Source organism: Neofelis nebulosa, chromosome 8, assembly GCF_028018385.1.
Source record: "Neofelis nebulosa isolate mNeoNeb1 chromosome 8, mNeoNeb1.pri, whole genome shotgun sequence".
NCBI lineage: Eukaryota > Metazoa > Chordata > Mammalia > Carnivora > Felidae > Neofelis > Neofelis nebulosa.
Window position 1 is genome coordinate 137,789,033 of NC_080789.1, and position 27,835 is coordinate 137,816,867.

Here is a 27,835-nt window from a genome sequence, read left to right on the forward strand (position 1 = left end):
GCATACTAGCGAGACCACAAGTATCTGCTGCCCAAGTAATTAGGATCCCGTATTTTCTGGATTACAATGGGCTACTGATCGAATTTTTGCAAAATCTATATCCAGGATTTTGATTTACTTGGTTTTCTCTCTTGCAGGATCTGTCTGCCTGCTACAGAAAAGAAGGTAACAAACACTCATGTTCCCACCAGTAACTGAGGGGCAACCAAACCAGGAAAGCCTTTCAAAATAAAACGATAGATTTTGCTGAAATCCCCTTTGCCTGTCATCTCTAGTCCACTCCCCAGAGACAACCAGCTTCGTGAATGGGCCGTGCATCCTTTTCGATCCATTCTAAAATGGCTTTGAGTTTATATATGCGTCCAAGAACATTACATGTTATCTTAAAGGTATTTAATACTTTGAGTTTGCTTCCCTCCTAATCCATTTCTTTCAAGTGCCACACAGGATTTAATCAAATCGTTCTTCCACATCTTATGTAGCCATTCTGTCTGTATGGATACTCAGGTTTTTTTCAAATTATTGCCTGAGATGCAGGAATGAATACACTTGGACGTGCCTTCCCACCCATACGTGCAAGTTTCTTTTTACAAGCACTCTCCCCACGATCCACACCAAGAAACCCACTTAGCATTACACTTCTGTACACACATACACGCGTACATAAAAGACTGAAATAATAGTTCCACGAAACTGTATTCAACCTTATGTGCAATGTAGTCTTTCTCTTATGGATTTTATTCCACCTCACCCTTTTTAAAAAGCTTATCATAGCCCACAAAGTTAGTCTCCTAAATCATGAACGGACTGCCAGCTGCACTCTGGAAAGCACCGCTCCAAATAGTGGCTCTCACTTTGGTCTTGGGACCCCATGACACTAGTAAACATTAAGGGCTCCAAAGATTTGTTGATGTGAGTTATATCCCTTAAGATTCACAACGTTGTAAATTTAGACTAAGAAACTTTATAATGCTTATTCTTCCTAAAAATAACAAACCTATCTCCTGATAACATGTTTTTATGAAAAACAACTGTATTTTCAGAAAAGAAAAAAAAAGCTTAGGAGAGTAGCATTGTTTTACGCATTTGCAAATCTCTTTAACGTCTGGCTTAATGGAAGACAACTGCTTCTGCATTCCATCTGTGGTGATGTCACATCGTTGTGCGGAGAACTCCCAGGAGACAAAGGGGGAGGGCTTCCCAGCATCGTACAAACAGCACAGAGTTTATGTCTGAACCAGCAGCCAGTGGGTTAACGGGCCTGGTAAGCGCAGCTGTGACTTTTTACCCAGGCCTTTTCATTTTCACCTGCCCTTGTAGTCCTAGACTCTCCTCCTTCCGGCAGGCGGGTTTGAGGTTTGCCCCTCGAATACATCCCTTCCTTGCGGCTGGCTTCATGTCCCAGTCTCTGCTGCACACTGGGCAGATGAACTTGGGTTCGGCTTCAGATCTGGCGAGCCAGCTGGGAACTCTTTGCTGGTGGTTCGTTGGCCCCCAGCCAGTAGCGGAGGCCAGAGATGGGTCCAGGCAGCTGCCTGGGCTCTCTGCCCAAGGGTCCCTCCCCGGGGCCCCGTCCTGACTGGGTGCAGCCAACCTCCCATGCTTAATTTAGACCTCGTGGCAAGGCAACAGTTTAGGGGTTCGATTTCGACAGACATCTCTTGGCGAGTACTTCGTATCAGATGGCACATGAGCTCATTTCTTCCTCCCATTTGGTCTGGCTCTTAGATTTCTTCCTCCCCTTCAGCTGTCTCTGAATAGGGAGGCTGGGTTCTCTCGGCCTCCCTTTCTTAAGAAAAAAGGCGGGTGAGGAAGCAATTTGGTTCAGTCAGTGGAACTCAGACTTTCAGGAAGAACCAGAAACTAGGAAGCTATTTTGTTCCATTCATGAAGCCCTGACTTCTGGGAGGAAGAACCAACACTCACCAAGCCATTCTGGGCTTCATTTCATTTGTGTGTTGCTATAGCTTTGGTATCTTTGAATGAGACCTGCTATGTTCTACTTGGAAAATGGGACGTAACCATTTGATTCCCCCACCCGCAGCCCTTTGGGCTGCCTTCTCCAAAACTGGGCATTTTTTGCAACACTGCTTGGACACAATATTCATTAGACTCTGGAGAAAAACGACCAATTAACAAATCCATAAATTATATAATACCATCTTGCAATTAGGTTTGTAAAAGGGAGATATCTGGAAGTTGGGCCTTTAAGATGTTTGCATCTTGTTCGTGTATTTATATGCGTGTCCATGTATGTTGTAAATGTGAGCTACTTTCTCTACCTCTGCATGGTATTGCTAAAATTAATTTGTAAAAGAGCTCTACTTAGTTTGTTTAAAGGCATTTGTAAAAATGAGGCATCCTAAAACTCAGAGAGACAGAAACTAACCCAAGTGTTTTTAAAAAAAAATTTTCTTTTTATAATGTTTATTTCTGACACAGAGAGCATGAGAGGGGCAGAGACAGAGAGGGAGACACAGAGTCCGAAGCAGGCTCCAGGCTCCAAGCTGTCAGCACAGAGCCTGACGTGGAGCTCGATATCACAAACTGTGAGATCATAACCTGAGCCGAAGTCGGTCACTTAACCGACTGAGCCACCCAGGTGTCCCAAAGTTCACATGATCTTTGGGGAATTATTCGGAATTAAAGCTAATTTAAAGTTGCTGGTTTACTGGAAATAATAGGGGAAACAATTCTGTAAAGCTGCAGAAGGTCCGTGAGAAAGGAATCTGGAAAGGAACTTTGTACATGGTCAGGACTAAGACTGTGGAGAACTAGTATGTAAAAAGTCTGGGGACGCTCAGTCGGTTAAGCGTCTGACTCTTGCTTTCGGCTCAGGTCATGATCTCACGGTTCCTGGGTTCGAGCCCTGCCCACTGGGCTCTGTACTGACAGCATAGAGCTGCTTGGGATTTTCTCTCTTCTCTCTCTCTGCCCCTCCTTGCCTGCACTCACTCTGTCTCTCAAAATAAATATATAAACTTTAAAATCTTAAAAAAAGTCTACTAGGGAGTGATCAACACCTGGGAAAGAGAAGAGAGCCTGAGAGTGCAAGATCACACAGAAGTTGAGCAGTGGTACAATAACAAACCTCATAGCTGATTCTCTGAGGAGTTCTAAAACTTGGATTACCCTTCAGAATATCCTAAACTAAGGTCATTGGTTGTGACCACTGGGGTAGAGGGCATGCCCTTGGCAAGGCGGCTGTCTTCAGTCAGGGCAATCCCTGCTGGCGGCTGAGGGCTGAGGGCAGCCTTCCTACAGCTGAGAGTCCTTTGTTTCTGATGGAGACTTTGAACTAACAGGAAAACTGCATCCAGACAGATTCTTGTTTGCAACATTGCTGGTTCTCTGTTTGCTCTTCCAGGCTGTGACTTACACAAATTTGGTAAAATATTCCTTTGTAAACAAATATGAAACATTTATATTTTTCTCCCAACCTGATCCCTCCAGTGTTCAGAAACTCTCAGTGACTATTTTTTTTTCCTCAGTGACTATTCTTATTTTCATGGCAATGTATTTATTTACATAAGTTCAGTAAAAAACTGATCTCCTTATGACAGAACGCAATTAGAAACACTGGTTAAGGGGCGCCTGGGTGGCGCAGTCGGTTAAGCGTCCGACTTCAGCCAGGTCACGATCTCACGGTCCGTGAGTTCGAGCCCCGCGTCAGGCTCTGGGCTGATGGCTCAGAGCCTGGAGCCTGTTTCCGATTCTGTGTCTCCCTCTCTCTCTGTCCCTCCCCGTTCATGCTCTGTCTCTCTCTGTCCCAAAAATAAATAAAAAAAAACGTTGGAAAAAAAAAAAAAAAATTAAAAAAAAAAAAAAAAAAGAAACACTGGTTATATTACCATAGCTTTGACCGGAATGTCACATTTAAGGGACACATGCATAGACTCAGATATGCCCAGACAGCTTTAAGGAATTAAGGGTGACTTCATGGAGCCACTGAAACCCCTTAGAAAATTCAGTCTGATAGCTTGCTTACAGGGTTCCTGGCAGGTGCAGGAAGCTCAAGATATTTTGGAGACCTCAAAGAGAGGAATTCACCCAAATCTGTAGGTGTTCCAGGCAAAGTCTGATGGCAAGTATTTGGCTTGTCCTTTGAGCCTCAAAAGGCTGTTGAAAGTTCAATCTGAAATTCCTTATGAAAAGTTCCAGCAAAGCAGATTTAAAAAAAGATACGTAAACAATTAGGCCAAGTTTGTCAAATGTGGACTTATTTTACAAGCAAAGTAGTCTTAAATTGCGAAACTATGGGACTCATCACTCTCTTACCGAATCCACAGGCCCCACCTACCCGCTGTCAGCAAGGACAACATCCAAAAGAAACCCACTTGCAACAGCAGCCGGCCTCTGACAGACCCGAACCTACCTCAGGAGGACTGGTCTGAAGCTACCCAGCTACAAGGCTCCCATAAGGCTCAGATGAAATAAGACCAAATATGGTACAAGAACGAATAATCAAGGAACAAAACTCTTGCTAATGCAGGATGTTGGGTTTCAACATGGAACTAAAGAATACGCCTACACAAGAGCAGGTTTCCATTCCTCTAACCGGGATCTTTGCCCCATTTCAGCAGGAAGTAAGAAGACGGGTCATCTTCCCAATTCCCTCAAGAGCGAAGAATGATCAAAAGACAGTGGGGATTGAAACCCAGAACAGAAGGGTTAACTGGACTACTAAGACAGCAGTGACCTCTAACCCCACCCCCATCCTTTTCTCATTTGCCTTTCAATTCTGGGACTTCCTTCCCTCTCACCTCCTTCCAGCAGGTGGCCTGAGGCTTGCTCTCCCATCACCCCGTATGGCTGCCTCTGGAAAAAACCCTCTCCCCACATCCGGCAGACGAACTTGGGTTTGGTCCATGTCTAGCATCTATTATCTATTGGGAGGAGACGGGAGGTCCCCAGCACGTGCTCTCTCAAGACACTGCTGAGCGGCAGGGGGCACTGGGAGAGCCCACATCCCATCATTCTAGCCAATACCTTGAAAGGTCAAATGTTTTCTCCCTTACCAGTCTGATTATTTTTGTTTGTGTTTCCTGGACCATGGCAGAGATTGCTTTTTTTTTTTAAATCTGTTCACGGCCACCGGGGTTCCCTTTCTGTGAACTTTTCGTTTATATCTTGTGCCTACATGACTACTCGGCTGCCAGTTTCTGACAAACCTGTAGTTGTTCATGACCTCTGTCAGCCCTACTTCCTGCTGTTGCATAAGCTCCAGGAAGCCAGAGACCCAAGTGGCTCCCAGCCAGGCTCTTAGAACAGCAGCTCACTCGGCATCGGCATCGCCAAACGGACAAAAGCGTGTCCCCCCCCCCCCCATCCTGTGGCAGTCTTTTATGTGAAGCAGCGGCTCACACAGTGAAGGGCACCGGCCGGGATCACACTGCCCAGGCTTACAGCCCAGCCCCTCCATTCGCTACCTGTGTGTCTCTGAGCAAACTACTTAACCACTCTGTGCCTCCATTTCCGTATCTGGAAAATGGCAGAATGAGCATCTCAAAGGATGTTTTTTAAAGGTTCGTGAAATGTTGGCTATTATTTTATCACACTGAAGTTTTACCTTTTGATGTAATCATAAATAGCTATTTTTTGACTTCCTATTTCTATGTCAAGCTTATTAAGAAAACCCTCCTCACCTAAGATATTTTTCTAACATTTCTAAAATTTTTCTTTTTTTTTTTAATCAGACAGATAGAAGTATATTTTTTCCTTTACTAAAATTTTTTTCTTACATTTAGATCTTTAATCCAGTTGGAATTTATTATGAGGACATAAAGAATTTAACTTGACTCTTTCCATATGGAAAGCCAACTGCCCCAACACTGCTGGCTGACTAGAACATTCTTTCCCTATCCATCTGCAATCCCTGTTTGTTTTTTTAAGTTTTTTTTAATGTTTACTTATTTTTGAGAGAGAGAGACAAAGAGTAAGCAGGGAAGGGGCAGAGAGAGAGAGAGAGAGGGAGACATGAATCCAAAGCAGGCTTCAAGGGCTTGAACTCACGGACCACGAGATCACAACTTGAGCCAAAGTCAGATGCTTAACCAACTGAGCCACCAAATGGCCCCTTACCATTTTTTTTTAAGTTTACTTATTTTTGAGAGAGAGAGAGAACCCAAGCAGGCCCGTGCTGTCTGCACAGAGCCAGAGATGGGGCTCAACTCCACGAACAATGAGATCATGACCTGGTACGGAAATCAAGAGTTGGACATTCAACCGATGCAGTCACCCAGGTGCGCCTGTAATCCCTAGCTATTACATATGATGTTCCCACACATCCACATGACTTTCTGGGGACTCCCACTGATCTCTCTCTTCTGGCACCAACACCAGACTGCTTAAATTTTTATACTTAGAATATCCATCCACAAGTCCCCACACCAGTTCTTCCTAAGTTGGCTATTTTGGGGCTATCACTCTTCCATATGAATTTTAGAATCAGTTTATCAAATTCTAACAGGATTAAGTCCTATTGGGCACTGAGCATACCCCTTAGGGAGAAATTCCATTTCCAATCCATAAATAGGATCATTTTTTTTAATACAATTTATTGTCAAGTTAGTTAACATACAGTGTACGTAGTGTGCTCTTGGCTTCAGGAGTAGATTCCCATGATTCATCACTTACATACAACAGTGGTCATCCCAACAAGTGCCCTCCTCAAAACAAACACACAAAAAAACATAAATAGGATCTTTAAGATGCAGAGGGACCCCACTGGGCAAAAGAGTCATTTCAAGGTCCAGCAATTGCTAAAAGCTAAAAAAATAAAACCAACTTTTAAAATCCCAAACAAGACAAAGAAATCTTTCCATATAGATGATTAGTTTGAAAACAGTCACGGGCGCACCGAGAGGCACAGTGCTATAGCGGGATAGAGACAAGTGTCCATCTGGCCCGAACCAGGATTCCATGGCACACGTACATGAGGCCGACTCCTCAACTCCCCAGATCTTGCTGGTGGATCTAAAACTGCCTAAAAGCTTCCCTCTGAGACCATAAATTCCACGAGACCATGGAGCGCATTACTTTGTTACCCCTACCCCTCTGCACATTAACAGGAGCTCCATACATCTAGTCTGTCATCAAAGTGAACAAGTGAATCAAACCACCTGGGGCACCTGTCTGGTTCAGTCAGTAAAGCATCCAACTCTCGACCTCAGGGCTCTGTGTTCAAGCCCCACGCTGGGAACGGAGCCTACTTTAAAAAACAAAAAGCTGACTCCCCTCTTCAGTGACATCTTGGGTCTCCAAGGCTTCCACAGGCATGAAGACCAGGGGCTGCTGGGAAGCACCGCCACCGGAGGAGCTGCCAAGGGCTTACACCAAACCGTGTCAAGGGCCGACAACAGGACTACAGCCAGCTGTTGAGAACTATCCCAAGGAGGAAAAGCAAAATCCAACCCCACGGCTTCCTCTGAACCCCCGGCCTTCAGGAACCCAAAGGCACGGGACACCACTGCCTACACATCCCTCCCTTAAGCGATGCCAGACTGTTTGGGTTCTAGATGCACTGGCCCCTGGCCGGCAGTCAGGTCCTCGGCTTACAAAGGGCCGAACATATATCCCTCGCCAAGGATTTCCCAAGGGCGGTCCTGTCACCGTCCTCAATGCACAGGTGAGGCATGGGAGTTGAGAAATGAGGTCACTTATGCAGAAGATCAGAGAGTTGACCACAGCAGATGTGGGGCCCAGGGCCGGTGGTCTTCCGGCAGCAGTCAGAGGTCCCTCCTAGGAAGTGGCGATACAGAGCTACATGACAAGCACATGACGACAGCAGCACTTCAGTTGTGTAAAAAGCACGCCGAGTACCGCTGACAGAGCGAGTGCGTCCCTGCCCCGACCACCGTGCCTCTCCTCTAACGCTGGCTCTCCCCTCGACGCCTCCCTCCTGGAGCTCTGCATCTCTGAGGGCCCCCGTGGCCCCCCTCCAATACAGCCCCCCTCGGGCCGCGTGGCGCTCCTCTAACCTCTCCTCCGAGGCGCCGTGATTGCTGCGGGGCCAGGTTTACAGATTAGGAAACAGAAGCACAGAGCGTACGTGACGCGCCCACCTAGCGCCCGGGCGGGAGAGCTGGGATGTGCACTGAGGCGGTCTGACCTGGGGCTGTGGACTCAGGCCCGGCCTCACAGCAGGAAGGACGTTGCTTCCGCCCAGCGGACGAGCACTGAGCACCAACTCCGTGCCACGCACCGTTCTGAGCACGTGCCTGTGCGGCTTGGAGTAAGCATCGCGGGGCCGACAGTGGTCCCTGAGCGGCCGGCCCAGCTGCACGACGCCTCATTCAATGAGGCGATGACTCCCTTCACTTCCTCAAGAGTTAAAGAAACAAAGCAACAAAAAAGGCTTCTGCTGATCAGCTAGATTTTCCAAGGGGGGCAGAGGAAAAGGAGGGTTCGAAGGACCACAATGGCCTCCCAGCCCAGGTAGCAGGAAACAGCGGCTCACTTCTGTTCTAAAGCCTCCACAGGCAGGACTCTACTGTTCACGTGCTCTCTTAGTCTATAACTATCGCCCTGCTTCCCCACAGCCTTCCTCTCTGAGCAGAGGGGGGATGTAGCCACTTCCAGAGAGGATGTCCCCAAACAAAGTCCTAAGTTGCGACAAAAAGCAGAAGTATTTCCTCTCATGCAAGGGCCCTTAAACTCCAATATCTGTTCACACAGACGGGCCGTATTTCCGGGGTTTCCTCAGAGCAGTTCTGCGAGCAACAGATGTCTTCCAGCCCAGTCTCAGTAAAGACGGAAGTATTTCTCTAGACTCCGTACCCTTCTCCTCATGGGGGAAAACTCATGTTCTCCATAAAATGTATGCCATAACCAACAGATAAGCTTCCAGTTAGCTTTAAAAAGCCTTCTGACTCTTGTTCATAACTGGTGGACTGTAAGGGCTACAGCCACTGTGAAGAATTTGGCAGGATCTACAAAAATCTCACGTCCGTTTACCCTTTACATAGAAACTGAGATTCTAGAACGTATTCCCCAAGATGCACTGGTAAAACAGAAAATGACTTGTGCCTAGGATTATGCCTTGTGGTATTAATATTCAAAGCAAAAGACTGGAAGGAACTCGGTAGCCATTAGTCAGGGACTGTATCAGTCAAGACACACTGACCCAGGGACTACTACTCAGCTGTCTCAAGGGTTGGGAGAGAGTTTCATGAATTAATAAGAATGAGTGATCTCCGCACACATTTCTCAGTGACAAAGCAAAGTTCAGAACATTAGATAGAGGATGTTACCTTTCAAGAAAAAAAGAGAATAGAAACATTTATACATATTTGCTGATACTTGCAAAAAGAAACACCACAGGATGAATCAAAAATGAATTTTAAAAAACAGCGATGGGGTGCCTGAGTGGCTTGGTTGGTTGAGTGTCTGGCTCTTGGGTTCAAGGTCCAAGTTGGGCTCTATGCTGACTGTGTAGAGGCTGCTTGGGATTCTCTCTCTCCCCCTCTCTCCCTGCCCCTCCCCTGCTTGTGCTCGGTCTCTCTCAGAATAAACTTTAAAACAAATTTTAAAAGTAATAATAATAAATCATAGCTATAATGATGGAAGGAGAGATTCTGACGGGACAAAGACAGAATGAGACTTTTACACTTTTTACAAAGTTTGCCTTTGGAAACGTAAGTGTTTCACGTATTCAAAAAAAAAAAACAAATCAAAAAGAACCAAAGCAATCCTTGTAGAGACAGTAAGCAAACAGAGGTTATCTAACTGTAATCAAATTGCTGGATCTAACCACAGAGGAAAATGGACTTCCTTCAAGTGCCCTCAGAACATGGTAACAGCACATCTTTAGTGGGATTTGGAGAAAGAGAGCTCTTAGAAAATCTTAAATTCCATTCAATATTCTGTTAATAATACTAGTGTCGTTTTACAACTTTTATATACAGTAGAATGGCGTAAATAACCAATAAATACTGTTATGAACCAAGATCCATACAAGCCCACAAGAAAGCAAATCTAGCATGTGGAACATTCTGTAGGACAAGTGGCTCAGAGACAGAAGCATTAAAGAAAGGAGGGGTCTTAGATTGTTCTGAATTATGAAACTTAAGAGACCTCACAACCAAAGCTTAATGTGGACTCTGATTTGAACAAACCAACTCAAAAAAGGCATTTTTGAGACAATCACAAAAGTATGATTATGGACTGGGTGGCAGAGGCCACATGGAATTGCTATAAATTTTACAAGTTATGCCAATAGCACTGTAATTATGAAAAAAAATCCATTTTTAGAGACATACTCTAAATACATATACATATGATTTGTATATGGTAATTTTAGAGGTGCATACTCCAAACATGTTTATGTATGATTTGAATATGGTAACTCAATTTATTATTTTCTTGACTTTTGAATATCTCAGAATTTTCATAAGTTAAAAAAAATCCCATTTAATACATGTGAAATATCACCACTCTGTAATACTTCCACTACAAGTTACCAATGTGACAATTTGCTTTTGTTCTAAATCCAACCACCAGTGCAGCTATTTCTAGGAGAAAACTACACCATAGGTTCTAAAAAGAATACTTACGACCAAAATTTACACAAAAACTCATGTAACAAGTAGAGATTATTTGTACGTAAAAATTATTACAGTTAACCCCTGAGCAACTCTGAAATGCATGGGTCTACTTATACATGCATTTTATATAGTATTGTGCTGTAAATGTTATTTTCCCTTCCTTACAATTTTCATTTAACTTACTTTGTCCTAAGAAAATCATGTATTGGGGGGGCGCCTGGGTGGCTCAGTCGGTTAAGTGTCCAACTTCAGCTCAGGTCATGACCTCACGGTTTGGGAGTTCAAGCCCCACAATGGGCTCTATGCTGACAGCTCAGAGCTTGGAGCCTGCTTCAGATTCTGTGTCTCCCTCTCTCTCTGCACCCCACCCCCCAACTCATGCTCTGTCTCTCTCTCTCTCTCTCAAAAATAAATAAACACTAAAAAAAAAGTTTTGGGGGAGTCTAAAGCTATACACAGATTTTCAATGGTGTGGGGTATGGGAGGGGTGGGGGGGGTGCTCGGTGCCCTTAACCCCAGTGTTGTTCAGCATCCAATGCGTTTCTACTTCCTCCCCGGGTACTGGTTTAGACATCAAGAAAAGCCACACTTATCTGTAAACCATGGGGCCAAATCCAGCCCAATGCCTGCTGTAAATAAAGTTTTATTGGGACACGGCCACATCATTCACTACTGAACTGCCTGTGGCTGCTCTCGTGCTCTGACAGCAGAGTGAAGCAGATTAAACAGAGATCCTATGGCCTCAAAGCCTGAACTATTGACTGTCTGGCCCTTCACAGAAAAAGTGTGCAAAGGTCTGCTCCAGGTCATCTCTAGAAACAAATCAGGATGCCATCAAAAAAAGGGCTCTTGCTCTGAGCTCCGACACGTGAGCGGGTCACACACAGTGAGACCCGGGTGAGGCAACGCCACGTGGGGAACATGAAGCTGACTTCAAATTCCAGATGCATTCTTAGGGCCAAATGGGCCCGAGGGGTTCCAAGGAAAAAGGACAAGGAGGCTTGAAAGACAAAAGTACTATGAAAATGCAAAGTGATCAGTCTTATGCAAGAAGCTTTAGCTGTTGTCATGGGTCAGAGTATGGATCTGCAAAGTTTCAAGCTGGAAGGCTCTCAGACCATCTCCCTCAAGTATGTGAAGAGAAATCCTACGTGTTGTCTTGTTTACCATCTGTCCCTTCACCTAGAAATCGGGCTCTGGGAGGGCAGCAATCCCCTTGCCCACCACCCCACCCCCGGTGCCTCGAAATGGGCATCTCTGAACATCAGGGTTCTGTGTTTCCACCACTTAATAACGCAAGGACTTTGACCGCCATTTACTGAAAACTGACTACCCCTCCACACCTCTGCCCGCCCCGAGGTTCAAAGCCGTTGGTGGCAATGCTTAGATTCTACAGCTCCAAATATTCTCACCGCCCTGAGAGAGCATGAAATACGGCGCTTGGACTAACTCATCCTGCTCTATAAAATCCTTTCTGTTCTGGAGAGCGCGAAGAAGGAAAGAGTATTTATAAGCTGACACCTGAAACTTAAGCGTAAAAATTAAGTATCTTTGGTTCAGGGAAAGATGGACTACTACTCAAAGCAGTGACTTAGAGCTCAAATTTCTGGTGTAGTTTCCAACAGGGTTGAAAAGATGAAATGGTTTATGTTCCGACCTGTGAAAGGCAGCAAAGAGTCAGAAATCAAGAAGGTGGGGAGCAGGTTGGTCTGTAAGGGGTGAAGACTGAGCACCTACCTTTTCTGGCATCTCAGCCCCACCCCTCCCTGGGAGGGGGGAGGTGCCTGAATATTCATGCTCCCCTGCTGAGGACATATTCCTTCCAAGCCGGCCAGGGAAGGGGAGGAAGGAAGTGCAGACACAGAAAACACTCTCGCTGGTGTTTTCCCAAGAGCCACGAGCCTCTGTGCGCTGGAGCAAGAGGAGCCCTTCTCTTCCCGCTCAGGAGCCTGAACCAAAGGCCTTCACAGGCCACAGACCGACCCCTCGTTCAAACGCATAAACTGTGAATGTCGCGAAGTTAACTTATGCTACTGGTTCCTCTTACCCCAGCTAAAGTCAAGATGTTCTCCAAGGACTTGGTCATGATGAGACGCTTCTTGGCACGAGTTACCGCGACATACAGTAAATTCCATTCATCCTCAGAAAACGACTCTGAAGAAAGTAAAAGGAAGAAGTGGATCAACTCAAAAGCCTGCTTACGACAATGTGCGTCTTCATCTAAATGTTTACCACCCCTCCATGCTCCCCCACTAAGAAAAACCACTCAAGACCGGCTGGCCGCATACACAAAATTTTCCTACAAATACCACCTCCAAAAACAAACAAAGACCTAAAAGACTTGTGGCACGAAACGCCAAGTTTTAATTTGTGCGGCTGCTGGTACATCCCAGGATCCTGCTCACTAGTTACTCAACACCTGCGCTGTGCCCGGTGCATGTTTTTTCATCCACTCTCCCAGTTCCCTTCATGACAGCCAGGTGGCACTGATGGGGGAGACTGAGGCTCACAGAGTTCGAGTCACTTTGACACACAGGCCAAGGCTAATAAGCAAGTGCCCAGGAGCCGAACCCAATGCTACTTATCTCCAAAGCCCACATTCTTTCCTTTTCCTGACACCGTCCCCCTCCCTTACTCAGTCCAAGCTGGAAACGTCTTGGGCTGGCACCCGACGAGCAGGGAGGAATCACACATTACGAGGCTTTCCCGCCTGCCTGAAGCCACTCCCCTCACATTCACAACAGCCAACACGATGCTGGGAGCTCGGTACCGAGAGCGGCTGAGGTGTCAGTACGTGTTAGGCTGTTACACTGTGTGCCTTAAATGGGTAGACTGTATAGTATGTGAATTACAACTCGATAAAGCTGTTATAGAAAAACCAAAAACACACATACGCGTTCAATGACCAGCAAGGGGAAAAAAAAAACAAACAGTAGCATATTAAGTAAACTCTTCTTCCCCAGTATCGAGCCACTCTTATCTCTCAAGGGCCCTTCCTTGCCTCCCTCTGCTCTAATTTATCTTCAACACCACGTCTTTCTATAACCTAACGAATATATTCATGGGAGATAAGGAGTTTCTAGTATTTCTATTTGCACCCCACCGATGTACCCTATGCCCCAGATTCAGAGTTCACAGTTAATGAAGCGTTTGTTTGCAGAAAAACTTCACATGGTTTAATTCTACGATTCAAAACCATAATAACTGCACTAGTGCTCAAAGCATAACAAATAGCCTTGAGTATAAATTTATATCAAAAGACAACACAAATTGCTTACTTTTTCACCTTTTAGGATTTCCTGGCCTCTTTAAGAAAAAGGGGATTTAATTTTAAAAAACAACACTTGGGTGAGCAGGTCACCTGTGTATGTTAAAGCTTAAATGAGGCTGGGTGTCGGGTGGTGACAATCCCAGAGCTGAGAGCTGGTATGGGCAGAACAGGCCGGCCATGGGCACAGCCATCCCGCCAGCAGCCCTGGGGGGTGGGCCAAAGATAGGCGTTTCAAAAAACACAGTACAACAATAAAAAACCACAGAACTGGAGCTGTTTTTCTTCTAGAAGGATCCTGCCCAGAGCCCATACCAGACAACAGAAAGCAGGCCATCCAGAGGAGGTGCCCAGCCCCCCCTCCCCCCACCCCACGCACAGGCTCCTCACCGACTCTGAAGTGGGGCAGCTGTGCAAGGTTGTGCCTGGCGCAAGGCACTTTCACAAAATCGTCCAAAACGTGCACAGTGTCAAACTCCAAGCCTTTGGCTTTGTGTACAGTGCCCAAAATGTACTCTGGAACAAACAGAGAGCGTACGATTAGATGGGGGCCTGACAGGGGAAGGACCGAGACAGGAAAGGAAAAGCGTGCTCTCGCTGCTTTACTCCTAAAACCAACGTTCCCTCACCCGTATGTTGCTCAGCAGGGAAAGAGGAAACAACAGTCGGGGGAAAAAAAAAAAGAGAGAGAGAAATAAAATGAGGGGATGTAGCAAATTCACTAAAGGCGAGCCAGTCCATCGGAATCACACCCCCGGGCCCACGGGGACCTGCCCACCCCCGGTCTGCCGGCGAAGGGCCAGAGACCCACGGGAGCGCTGGGCGGCCAACCCCGGGCTCACACACGGGGCCGAGTGCAGACACGACCCAAGCGCAGGGCCCCCAGCGAACAGCCCCTCTGCTCCCTTCCTCCCAGGAGGGGCCGGGAGCACAACACCCTCGTGGCCACACGGGATTGCATGAAGTCGACTGCCCGACCCTCGTCCCGCCAGGACGAGAAGAGGCCGTGCCCTCCTTACCTGCGAAGTCCAGGTCTTCTATGTGACACTTCTCTATCCTCTCCACCAGTTCTGGAATCCTGATGTTATACTTCTCAACGACTGCAATCTTGGCCTCCAGCTCCTTATCCTCAGCCGCGGTCACATACCTCTTGAAGCCACTGAAGCCCTCCTTGTGCACCCATCTTCTAATAAACTTGTCTTTAATAACGAGGTTCTCTGAGGAGAACACGCACTCGGGTTAACACGACGGGGCCGCACTAGACTGCGGCATTGTAAGCAAACGTCTCGAAGCTGCGAGATCCGGGTTCTAGTCCCGACTGCATCACTAACCTGCTGTGTGACCCGGGGCAAGTCAAAAAGGACCTGTGCTCTAGCCTCTCTGTCTCCAAACCGAGGCTCAAGAGCCCTACCCTTGGCGTCCTTACCTACCTCACAGGGATGTGAAAAAGCGCAGGACGGGAAAGAAATGCGCTCCAGAGTGTTAGAAAGGATCGTGGGGGCCCATGCAGAGGTCTCGGCGGGTAAAGGTGCCAGGCACACAGAAAGATGGTGAGGGAAGACGGCCTGGGGACCAACATTAGGCAGAAATTCAGACTCCTGAGAGAAGGGTCTGGAAAGAGCTCTCTGCACCTCTGGAAACAGGAGGCCTCAGGCATCCGGCTCTGGGTGGGAACAGAGCCACGCCTGCTCATCCTTCTCCAGGGAAAACAAGAGTGCTGACTCAGAACACGCCCAGCCTTCTCCCATCCCTTGTCACTAGAGCACTTTGGTCCACTACACCACTGCCAGGAGGGTACTCACGTTTCTTCCGTTCTTCCTCTGGCTGAAGAAGGATCCAAATATCAATGATTCTGTCCAATCCAAATGATTTAATCCCCTGAAAAAGTTTTGTGGTGGGATTTTTGGTTTTTTTGTTGTTCTCCATGCGAGTTTGTTACTGTCATTGTTTTAACAAAACAAAGTAAAGCAAACATAGAGATGGGATTTGGGGGTGAGAGGTTTTCTTGGGAATGGATTCCAAGTTGCACCCCAAAGCACACAGACAGAACGCGGGAACCTTCATCAAGCACAGAAGCAATGGGTTGTCACGCAGCCTGAACACTCAGGATTATCAAATGCTAAGTTCCGGCTGCCACCTCTAACTCTTCCGGTGTTTAAAAAAAAAAGAGGGGGCAAGAACCTGCTGCACGTTGCTTTCTTGTCAAAAAGGGGCAATTTAAATTGTCTACCTTCCAGGGGTGCCTCGGTGGCTCAGTCAGTTAAGCATCCGACTTTAGCTCAGGTCATGATCTCCTGGTTTGTGAGTTCAAGCTCCGCATTGGGCTCTGACAACTCAGAGCCTGGAGCCTGCTTTGGATTCTGTGTCTCCCTCTCTCTCTGCCCCTTCCCTGCTCATGCGTGCTTGCTCACTCTCTCTCTTTCTCTCAAAAATAAACATACATTAAAAAAAATTAAAAATAAAAAAATAAATTATCTATCTTCCAGGGACAGGAACATGGCTGTAATGAAAGATACAATAACGCCTGAATACAAAGTGTGGAGTATGAATATTTACCCCCTCTCTTTGGAGGAAAGAGCTACACTAGAGAATGTCTGCAGGCCCAACCTGTTGCATGTTGTAAAAGGTTAGCTCCTGCAGGAGAGGGGCTGATCATATCGTAGCGTACCCCATTCTACCTAGCAGCACAAGCTCAGCACTGCCGGGGTACCCCAGCAGAGAAGAGAGCCACAACCAAGGCGCCACACTCCAAGGATGTGCCATCATTTTGGGAAGGGACACATAAGCCATTAACATAAAACAGAGACCAAAATAAGACAGTACGTGTTATAGTTGGAAGGCAGATGTGGTCAAAGGTGCTGACACACGCTTCAGACAGCTTGGGGGAGCGACAGAGGGACAAGAGCCGCTTACGGTCTACCATGCCCAGCATGGGCAACACTCCAGAAGTGCTATTTTCTTACAATAACAAAAATGCGTGAATTACACTATAACCGCTAGATGAGATACTGTAGTCACTCACGTAGCAACATGATAGAAAAGGAGCTTACGTGCGGAGTAAAAAAAATGCACGTTTTTATGTACACTATAATTGCAATATGTAGAAATGCATGTCTATAAAGACAAAGACATATGTAGCAAACTGAGAAGTAGTATCTGAAACACTGAGATTAAGGGTGATTTTTTTCCCCCTTTAACTTCTAAAACTTCTGTAACTTGGCTATATAATCTTTATCAATAAAAAAGAAAACTGAACATCTTTTGATTACGATTCACTGACTCTATTTAGTGAGGACCTACACATAGTAGGCCCTCAAAAACACTTTTTCATAAAAGGAGCGAGTGTCTTTTAGTCAGCTAACTTTGCCTCCAAGAGTTAAAAATGTCGCACACGTGTCACTTAATCCTAACCTCCCCATGAAACAGGTAAAGGAAAGGCATTGTTTTTGTCTCAGAGATGGAGAGAACGAGGCACACAGAAATTGTGACTTGCCAGAAGCCACGCAAAGTTAGTGACAGAACCAGAGCTAGAACCCAGGTGTTCACACTGTCTACACTGGAGCCCGCCAGCGCTCCCCAGCTGTGTTGGCAGCTCACTCGTTCTCAGGCTAATGAACAAAACACACACACTCGCAGGTAGCCAGCTGGCGGCCTCATTTGCACAGCCAAGATGAGAAGGGCGTTAATTTTTCAAGAAGTGGAAGGAAAGGTCCTCAGTCATCACTGAGTCTTTATAGGAACGTCCGGCTCACATAATCAGAACAGCCAGGGGCAAAGACTTTGGTCCCGGTGCAGGCAGTGCCCCAAACTTGCATAATAATCCTAATTAAGTTGACGGTTTTCATCGGCTATGTCTGTTTCTGAGCATGAAGCAGTCAACAGAAATTTACTCTTACCCCAATCAAATGTATCCTGGCAGGCACTTCTCCTTCGGTCACCCGCACGGCCTCATCAAACACATTGGCATTGGTCCGGGACAACAGGGCCACCTGCCCCTTTGTGTCACCTCTAATGCCACCTTTTGGGAGAGAGTACAAACTGTGGCAAATCCAAATAAACAGGAAAACTAATTTTTGTAGCAAATAAACAGAGAGTAACTGAAGCCTTACTCTGATGGTTTCCTCCGACCAAAGTCTTTTTCCTTACTCGCTTGCAGACATCCAAGATAGTAGCTCCCACATAAGCTATTTCTACACCAAATCTAAAACTCTGCGGGAAAACGACAAAACAAAAGGTGTCAACAACCCCTCCCTGAAGTACATTAGCATGTTTCTATCACCACGGAGTCCCGGCCTTGCCAAACCCAACTGGTCACCCCCGGCACCCTACCTGGAAAGGGGATGGGCCGATTCCCCACGGTAAGCCCACTAGGACTGGATGGAAGAATCTTAACAACCCAACCATCGCTGACTTGACTTCAAGCTTTCAGAATTGCATTTTTCCATCTCGAACCTTCAGGCTACCTATTTTTCTTTATTCCTTACCCCCAAATCCACACCTAGGAAATTCTCCCACCATGGGCTCTGTACTATTTTTCCCACCACAGCTACCAGCTCCACTCAGTTCAGCAACCCGAGCTTCCTGCTTCACCCCCTGGGTCTCTCCCTCCTGCTGCCAAGCGAGTCTCTATGCCTCTGACACATGACTCTTGCCCCGCACACTTTCACTGGGCCACACCCTGGCCACAAACACGGAAGAGCAGCACGTGAAGGAAAAGGTGATGCATGCACTTTCAACATCCCTCACAGCCTTGATTCCTTTTATTCCCCAAGACCAGTGGAAATCTTTTAAGCAAATCTACCCTTCCTTCCAAATCAAATCTAATGAAAACGTGTAAACTACACAAAAGATGGAGGGAGGGCGGGGGGGCTTCTCCCCTTGCCTCGGAGACTCCCTAACATTAATTTAAAACCACGGCCCTACGCGGCCAGCCATCAGTAGTAGCTTCCCTTCTCAAGCATTCCCTGCACCTCCCTGCCTCCGCACACGGCAGAACAATTCCCCACCCTTCAAAACCTGGCCCCATACCCAACACTTCCTTGATCACTGCAACTAGAAAGACACCACTTGTCTCCAAACTCCTGTATTTATGTATGTATTGCCCTCTTCCAGGCATTTATGACTTAAACACACTACTATGTGCTTCGGTGAACGTCCAGAATGCTGTCAAAGGAAAACACGAGACTCTGAACAAATAATACTTGGCTGTTGCAGAACCATTCGGCGTGAGCTGTGCCCCAAAATCTAAAAATAAAATACCCGTGAATCCATATTGACGTAAACGACTGAATAAGTGGGGGGGAGAAGATAAAAATCTTCTTTCCAGAAGAAATCTAGACAGGTACTGGAAAAGGGAGGATCATTCGGGCTTTTTCAGACAACCAAGGACGCCACCAGTTGTCAGGCTGGCGGTGGCAGACAGGCGTTTTCCAAAATTTTCCTTTCACTTGAAAGCAGGGGTTTTCTCTTTGGCAACAAACATTTGTCAGCTGTTTTCCTTGAAGTCACAGCTCCCTCCGTTCATTTTTGAGAAAACGCCAAACACCCAAGTCTGTCAGACGCTCTCTCGAGTCCCAGCGGCGCCACACACGACAGCAGGCCGCTGAGCTCACAACCCGCTCACAACAGCGCCCGTGCGTCAGGGCGGCACCGTGCGTCAGACGCGGCCGGCAGGCACGCTCGGGCGTGCAGACGCACCTTACTCGCCCTCTGCGCTTCGTCACGCAGAATACTGGGGACGTACCCAAGGGCCAGCAGTCAGCCACGTCTGCTGCGTCACCAGGGCACTCTCGAGTGAACCGCTTGTTTGCTTTACCCCAAGTGCGTCACAGGGAAGAATACGAAGACTGCCAGCACCATTTGGTGCCACCCCCTCGATTCACGGGAAGGCGCCGGCAGTGCGAGTGAGAACACGGTGACAGAGGCGCGTAACTTATGCAAACAGTTGGGACTCCGCAGGCCCCCTGAGCAGCACACGGCACCACGGCGGAGAAGCGAGGATTTGCTACACACCCTGCGCCCGACGGGAAACCCTGCGCGGTGCCTGGCGCACGGTAACCAGCGGAAAACGAGGCTGGGGAAGCGTCATGCTCGCTTATATGGTTCCGGGGACTCGGAAGCAGAGAGAGCGCTTACCTGTGTGAGATAGAAGACGTGCGTGTGAGGGACTGTAAACAGAGCATTGACCGCACCGCGGAAGGTATAGATCTGTTGATGTGGGTCCCCTACAAAGATTTTCCCACATGGCTGAGACAGAACTATGTTCATGATAGCTGCAACCAATAAGAGGCACGGTAAGAGAGCTGAAGGATGCCAACTCACAGAGCAAAAAGAAACCATATTTACCACAGAAAAAGATGAAAATGCTTTATGAAACTAAGCCAGGGCACTCTGGACAACAGAGTTGTCTTTCCCTGCGGGATACGCAGGCAATGCAAAGAAACAACTGTATCATGGACAAGAGAAACCGTTTCTAATCCTAGGAATGCAGATTATTTTTAGTCCCGGATAAGTGATGGAGTCTAAGAAACCACATTGGCAAATAAAAAAAATGAGACAAATTGCCTTCTCTATGATTATAACCCAAAGCTCAGAAAGGACCTACAAAGTCACACTGTTTTCTATCAGCCACTTGAAAACCACACAACGCAAACTTTCCACTCTGAGCTGACTGGCTGTGCCCACTCAGCAGGAGTCTAGGACCTGATCGCCTGATGACCTAGGCTTAGTCAACGTTTTAAGAATAACCAAAGCAAAACATTTACAGGAAAATAAATTTGCTCTCAGTGGGGGTAAGGACAAGTGCTGGAACCCAGAGTCAAATAATGAGGGATTTCCGCATGACTAAATTATCATCTGCTCCTCTTCTTTATGACAAATGAGAATAATCAACTTATTTCACATGTCCTCTTACATAATCGTGATGTTGTTTCTATGTGTTTGAGACTACTGATGTCCTGAATAGTTTATCACCTGGGGTACAGTCCTGGGCCTCATCCACAAAGATGGCGTCAAAAGAGGCAAGCAGAGGCTTGCTCAGCTGCCAGAGTTTCAAATAGCCTAAAAGAAGGGAGTAGCAGGAGTCAGAACCCGTAAGTGGAACAGTCACATTTAACAGATGTGGAGATCTGGGAACTGGCATACCATCGTGAGTCATTTGGTACGCCTCTTCTTTGCATTCCCCCAGCTTCCGCATGTTGTCCCAGAGTCGGCTTGCTTCAAGGACACCGTTCTAGAAAGCAAGTGATATGGCAAGTCATGGTTTAAGACCCTCGAAAAGACACCTCCTGAAATCACTTTCATTCCCATATACAGAGGTCAGAGCAAAGGCACCATCACAGCACGGTGAGAGGCAGTCACCTAACCTCCCTCTGGCTCCACGATAGCCTTTGGACAATGTCAAGTGCAGAGATGAGTAAGAAGCTGGGGCCATACCAAGCCCAGTGACAGAACATCGCTCAAAGAGCACAAGATCTGCGGGGTTGGGGGGGGGGGTGGGGAATAAAGAACACAAGATCTGATGAACCAGAAAAAGCTGGACTAACTCTCTAGATTTATGACTGACCACTAAAGCATACAAAGAATGGCTAATAATTAAAAAGACAATAAAAACGAGAAAAGTGATTCCCGATCTGTAGATTCTATATTCAGCAGACCCACTCACTACAAGCTCTTATAAACCCTGGGAGGATGCCACTACAGCAGAGGGATCTGCCGCCACAGCAGAACCGTGACAAAGACCTGGTCCGGGCTCCCGTGTCCCTGTGTCTGGGTGGGTATAAACCTCATCTGGCAAATAAAGAGGACCAGTGTGAAGATAAGTCTGTGAGTGCGCTTCACAGAAGACACCGCACACCTCATGGCTATCGAGGCAGGCCTGCAGTCTGACCCTCCACCTGGACTCCCTGCCAGCAGGTTCAAAGAAACGGAAGATAAGCAGAACACTGGATCATGTCAGCTCTGCTCATTTGTCCTAGACCCGTAATATGAAAAACAGTTAGATACTCACCAGCTTTTCACTCTGTTCAACCATGACTCTCTGTCCTTGGCTGTTCTTACACCAGATAGGCACGTGATCAATCGTCAGCTCTTCGTCAGCCGAGGCAAAGAAGTTTTCTAAAGTCTTACACACAAGCTTGGCCCTTATGAATCCACCTTTCCCTTCAGCAAGGACAGAATTGACCATGAAAGGGGTCAACTTGAAGAGATTCAATTTCTTCTTTAATTGGTACCTGGAATGCATACCCCAGATAAACAGTATTTGACTTTACTGGTAACACGGGATTTAGTGTCTCTCCACTACCCCAACCCCCTTCTCTACAGTGACACCACCTGGCCACCTGGAGTGTCACATATACATGAGGGGTAAAAGAAAAAAAAAAAAGTTAGAGAAGTTTAACAAGGTCCATGTAGGATTTGAAATGGCTTCACCAGGCTTTCAAAAATTCTCACATAATAACCAGAAAGAGGGAGTGGCTCAAGGCAGACACTATTACTCCATGGTGTGGACCAGACTCCAAGAGGTCTGGGGGGACACTCGAAGCTCCCTGAAGCCTTCACGTCTGATGGTACGCTAGTTCAGAGGCCCCCAGGAGGCCTGGGCGGAGTGCACTTCAGCTGAGATGTCCCCCCTCCCTCAGCCAAGGGAAACATGTCAGTCAGGATGGTGAAAGTCTGCACTTCAGACAAGTCATTTTGACTTTCTGTGCCTCAGCTCCAGAAGAAGGAGGATGCTCACCTCAGTAAGCCACTAGTCTTTGCAAACAATGTATTTTTACAGGGTAAAAGTAGAAATCACTAAATATCTTTGTATTCCCTGCCTTTGAATGGAGAGAAAAGCATTAAATTTTCTTAGTGCTGTTGTATACAAGTTCATATGTAACCATGATGATCACAATGGGAAAAACAGGAATCAGACACAACAGTGATGGTGGCGACGCCATGCTCACTTCCGCCCGACGTGTCCATAGGCCATGGAATGGAAGGTTTTGCAGATGACATTGCTGGGGAAGACTAGCTCGGCCTGCTTTGCGATGCTCTTGTTGAATGTCACATACAGAAACCTGCTCTCAGACCACTTCTCAGCATACTTGACCAGGGTAGAGGTCTTCCCGGTGCCTGGGGAAGCCAAGAGGAAAGGAGGTGACCCTCTGACCAGGAAAAACTGTTCCGAAGGATGTCCTAATCAAGTCTTATCCATGCTTACCTTGCCTCTTGCCTGACACCAGACGGTGACAAGTTTCTCAATACTGGTAAAAACTAAAAAGGGTGCAGTGCAAAGAGGAGTGGATTCTAAGCCAGACTGACCTGGGCTGGGATCGTGGCTCTGGCAGGTTCTAGCCGAGCACCTGACCTCACTGACCATCACTCTGCTCCTCAGCCATGTGTGGGCAACACTGACTATGTAGGGTCTGGCAGGATAAAGATAACCATCAAAGATAATCCCAGCCGAGAAGTTCAGGAAGAGTAGCTATTGCTGGCGTAGGCATCAGTAATGCGTTAATAGCAAGAGCACGCAAGAGAGATTCAAGGATGCTTCTGGCCCGTTCTGAGCTCTCTGGTGTGCCCTGCCTCTCCACCGTTCACTCAGTTATTCAGTTACCATTCACTTCACAAGTACCTATGAGCACCTACTGCACGATCAGCTGTATGCTAAACACTGGGAGTATGTTAAAAAAAAAAAAAAACAACATAAAGCAAGGTTCCTGTATTATAATCTTGTCGGGAATACAATACTAACACAGTTGAAACAATTAGAACAAAATGAAAGTATGACAACTCAGTAGACCAAAAAAGAATATGAATTTGGAAACAAAAAAAATCTCACCTATAAAAGAAAAAAAGAGTAACTCTTTCCCTACCTAACAGGGCTACAGTGAAGATTAATGACACAGTGTGGAAGTATCTATAAAATGTCTGTGTTGGCTATACTTCTTATATAATCAGGTACCAAATAGTTAATACACATGATCAGTTGCTGTAAGAGTTCAGAGATCACGTAGGACTCAAATGGCTAAAGAAGGCTCCATCAGGAAGAAACGAAAATGACAGAGTCAAACACAGCAAAGAAGGGGAGGGGAAAAAGCATGTTCTGAGGAAGAAACAGATCCAGCTTTGAATTCTACCTCCTCCACTTATTTATTTAACCTGGGGCAAGTCATTTTAATTTTTCTGAGCTTCAAATCCTTATCTATAAAACACAGATAACTAACCAGCCTTATGGAACATTGTTAGGATTCAGCACAGTGCCAGGCATTTGATGAATGGTTGCTGTTGTTTACAGTAGGATATTTAGGCAGAAAAGCAGCAGGAAGGAATCTCAGGTAGAGAAAACAATATGGGCGAAGGTTCAGACAAAAGAATAACCAAGTACTTTAGGAGACTGTAAGTACATTTAATTGACTGAGGCAAGAAAATGACAGCGTATTTAGGAATGTAGGTTAGAATCAAATGGTCAGGGAAGCTCTTAGACTTTACCCTACAGAAATCAGAGAGCTACTGACACAGGACCTGCCACTCCATGAGCCATCAGTGACCGAGCATATACAATGACAAATGACGAGCTGGGCCAATCCTGGTGGTATCTATCCCACAAACTAATTCCTATGAACTATTTGTCCAACCTAGAACTCCAGTGTGGATGCTCCCTGGATTTAAAAAAAAAAAAAAAAAGGCAAGCATTCCCTAACAGCTGCTTCTAAAAGTATTTAATTGTGGGAGTTGGATAAGAGAACGAGGGAAGAAATTCTGGCAGGTAACAGGGAAGGGGGTGTGGGGATAAGAGGCATGAACCTGACTGTAGTCCACGACTGGCGAGCTCCCTTACCTGCAAATGCCATAATCTTTACCACCTGGAGGGGTTCCATCTTGTGGTTCAGAATCAGCTGTTGTTCCTGTGTGAGCTGGATGGTTGTTTTCTTGCTATAATCGTTACAGAAATTAGAAAAATAGAAAGGAATTTAAAAGACCAGGTGACGGACCGTCACAAAGCAAACCGGCAAATCGGAGAAACAAAATTAACCAAACAAAAGGCCTTCCCCTTGGGGTGATAAAAATGCTCCAAAGGTAGCTTATGATGTTGGTTGCACACTCAGTAAATTTACTGAAAGTCACTGAATTGTACAATTAAAACGGGTGAGTTTTATGTAATGTAAATTATACCTCAAGGAAGCTGTTAAGACAAAACACCTCTCCTCCTTAAGAAAGAATCAAGACTAGAAGATAACACACACACACACACACACACACACACACACACACACACCCCTATACACATACCCTGGCCAAACCGATGGTTCCTCTTTAACTTCTGCGGCCTGAGTACAGGAATTCTCCTGAAGATACAGGCAATAGAAAATGTTGTAGTGAATCCTAATAGGGAAAAAGCAGATTTAGAGATTTTCAAATTAAGTCACAATCTGTATCTTGTTTTCCACAGATGTATTTAGATTCCTTACCATTTCTCAAAAGAAATACCTACCACCATTTTATGGAAATAAAAACTAAAAATAAAACACTTTAAATATACCTAGAACTGACCAAAACACTCGGAAAGCACAGCTCGGGAAAGATGCCTGGCTCCAGTGTGTAATGGCAAAGGAGAGAGACCAGGACATGTTCTTTGGGGAACAAGTCACTAGCTATGACCCTAAGAGACAACTCAACACAAAAGCAGTAAGAACCAGCTGAAAACAAATGTAAATTCTACTCCCAGCAGTGAGATTCTTGTTCAGAATCAATTTAACATCATCTTATCTTTCTGAGACTCCTTTGCTCTTGCCTCTGCTTCTTGTAAGGTGATCACTGGTAGAGAAGCATGGAGAACATTCTATCTTTTAAGGGCCCAAAGGAAGGGTGCTACACAGATAACAAGATATGATTACCAATGACTGAAAACAAAACGGCCTCCAAGTCACCACAAGGGGCCAAAGATGACACAGGGCACCTGCTAGAGGCCACTCCAAAGTCTATGTTCACACCGACCCCAGACTTCTCTCCCTCCATCACCAGCTGCCCACATTTAGTGCACCGCTCCCTGCACCCAGAGTGAGAAGTGATCTCCAAGCAACAAACCCCTTTAATAACATGACACGTCAGTCTCCAGTATTATTATCTCCCAGGTAAAGCAGGACGAAATACAGAAACACAACAAAATTCAACACATCACACCCTCCATCCCTTATCTCTGTCCTTGTGAGCATGGAGGTAATTAGCAGGTTCGAATTTGCACTTGAGAACATTATTCACCATTTGTGTATTTGTCTCACCCAAATTAATCATTGAACTCCTTGAGGCGCCTGGGTGGCTCATTCAGTTAGGCGTCTGACTTCAGCTCAGGTCACGATCTCACGGTTCGTGAGTTTTGAGCCCTGTGCCGGGCTCTGTGCTGGCAGCTCAGAGCCTGGATCCTGCTTCGGATTCTGCGTCTCCCTCTTTCTCTGCCCTTCCCCCATTCACACTCTCTCTCAAAAATGAATAAACGTTAAATTAAAAAAAAAAATTATTAAACTCCTTGTCCCATGGTGTGGGATACAACGTAAATTATGTTCAATGATGAAACTTAACTCAGAAACACAGCATATATTCCAACATTTCTGGAGAATGAATGCTCCATCCGACGGGGCCACAGCTCACAGGGCACCACCAGCCACGCCCATGGACTCCAGAGGAAGGAAATCCTCTCTGCACCTTCCGCTTTCCCAGGACAGGTGCATCATCACACCGCCTGTCTCTGGGTCGGTGATCAGGGCCCTCTGACCACTGCCCTTCACAGCTTGGATTTCATCCTCACTTCTCACCATGGCCCACATCAGCTTCCCTCATCTGGCCACTGTCGGCCTCACATAACCATGTACTGGTGTCCTTATTACAGTCCTCCACACTAGACTGCGTCTGTTCCTTGTAGACACTAACTTCGTTCCCGTCTTTGGGCCCTGAAATGATCTACTCCTTCTGCTAAAACATTCTCCCCTCAAATCTTAATTCAAATGGCCCAGCCCCACCTTGGCCTTCAGGTTTCCATTCAAATGTTACGTCCTCAGAGAAGCTTTTCCTCACCCCACGTAACGCAGTGTTCCCCGCCTCCTTTGCCCGCCCCCCCCAGGTCTTTTTCTTTGTACCACTTCCCGCTCACTAAAATGTCCCTGTTGAACGCATCTACTTACGGTATCTGGCTCCCCTCCCTAGAACACACAGTCCACGGAGGCAATGATATTGGCTGACTCATTCCCAGTGGCATCCCGGACGCCTGAAAAACTAGCTGACATGCAGCAGGTGCTTAAAGTTTGCTGCGTCTCTCCAACCTGGCCTGTGTGCACCTGCCGGCAAGCAAAAGCAGGACGGTCGCTCGGGATCAACAACCCATGCACTAGAGGTGATCAGGCAGGCAAGACTCGGCCACGATTCTTACGTCCTGCCCCAATAGACAAACGGAGGAACCGTTCCTAATGCTTTCCTAGGAAAATCTGGCCACTCATGAACGAAGAATTCTTTTAGTGAGGGAACTTTCGCCTGAGGCTTCTGGAGCCCTGACCGTCCACTTGCCTCAGTGCCATGTCCCACTCGAACAGCGCTTCCCATCACAGAGCACCCTTCCCTGCCTCGCCACGCGGGACTCCCACACTCCCCTCCTTTCACGGCTACAGAAGCGGGAGCGGGAAGGTGTGCTCTTGGGCTGGAACCCGCAGCGAGCATGGGACCTCTCCCCGCGCCCCGGCCTCAGCTCTGCCTCCCATCGTTTACCGGTTGCTGATGTTGATCCCCTTCTCCCTCATGGCATAGAGAAGCACGGCGATACAGTACAGGGTCTCCGTGATGTCTGGCATGGTCACGGTGGAGCCGGGCCGCCTGAGGCAGAAGAGCAGCTGCTGGATGTCATTCACACTGCTAGAGAGGAGCACAATGGCCGCCACCAGAGCCCACACGTTGACACCCTGCGAGGGGAGGGGAGAAAAGACCCAGAACACAATTACTAAAACCACGGCACACAACCAGTGAGGAAAGCCGAGCCTGGGGTTTGGCTGCC

At 46.8% G+C, this 27,835-nt stretch overlaps 1 protein-coding gene across 7 annotated transcripts in view; it reads right to left on the reverse strand.

Annotated features, from left to right (window-relative positions):
* Window positions 1-27,835, reverse strand: part of FBH1 (F-box DNA helicase 1) — a 224,680-nt gene that overhangs the window by 177,307 nt on the left and 19,538 nt on the right. For all 7 annotated transcript variants that reach the window (XR_009247818.1, XM_058681972.1, XM_058681975.1 and 4 more), the window contains 14 exons: window positions 27,553-27,743; window positions 25,090-25,182; window positions 24,638-24,732; window positions 22,761-22,929; window positions 21,821-22,043; window positions 20,956-21,043; window positions 20,785-20,871; window positions 19,948-20,084; window positions 17,922-18,021; window positions 17,709-17,830; window positions 15,615-15,690; window positions 14,832-15,029; window positions 14,203-14,328; window positions 12,592-12,698 (listed from right to left, as the gene is read on the reverse strand). Coding sequence is in view for 6 of the 7 variants with exons in the window: in XM_058681972.1 (XP_058537955.1) it covers window positions 12,592-12,698; window positions 14,203-14,328; window positions 14,832-15,029; window positions 15,615-15,690; window positions 17,709-17,830; window positions 17,922-18,021; window positions 19,948-20,084; window positions 20,785-20,871; window positions 20,956-21,043; window positions 21,821-22,043; window positions 22,761-22,929; window positions 24,638-24,732; window positions 25,090-25,182; window positions 27,553-27,743 (1,812 nt within the window). In the remaining variant the exon portion in view is untranslated. The remainder of the gene's footprint in view (window positions 1-12,591; window positions 12,699-14,202; window positions 14,329-14,831; window positions 15,030-15,614; window positions 15,691-17,708; window positions 17,831-17,921; window positions 18,022-19,947; window positions 20,085-20,784; window positions 20,872-20,955; window positions 21,044-21,820; window positions 22,044-22,760; window positions 22,930-24,637; window positions 24,733-25,089; window positions 25,183-27,552; window positions 27,744-27,835) is intronic.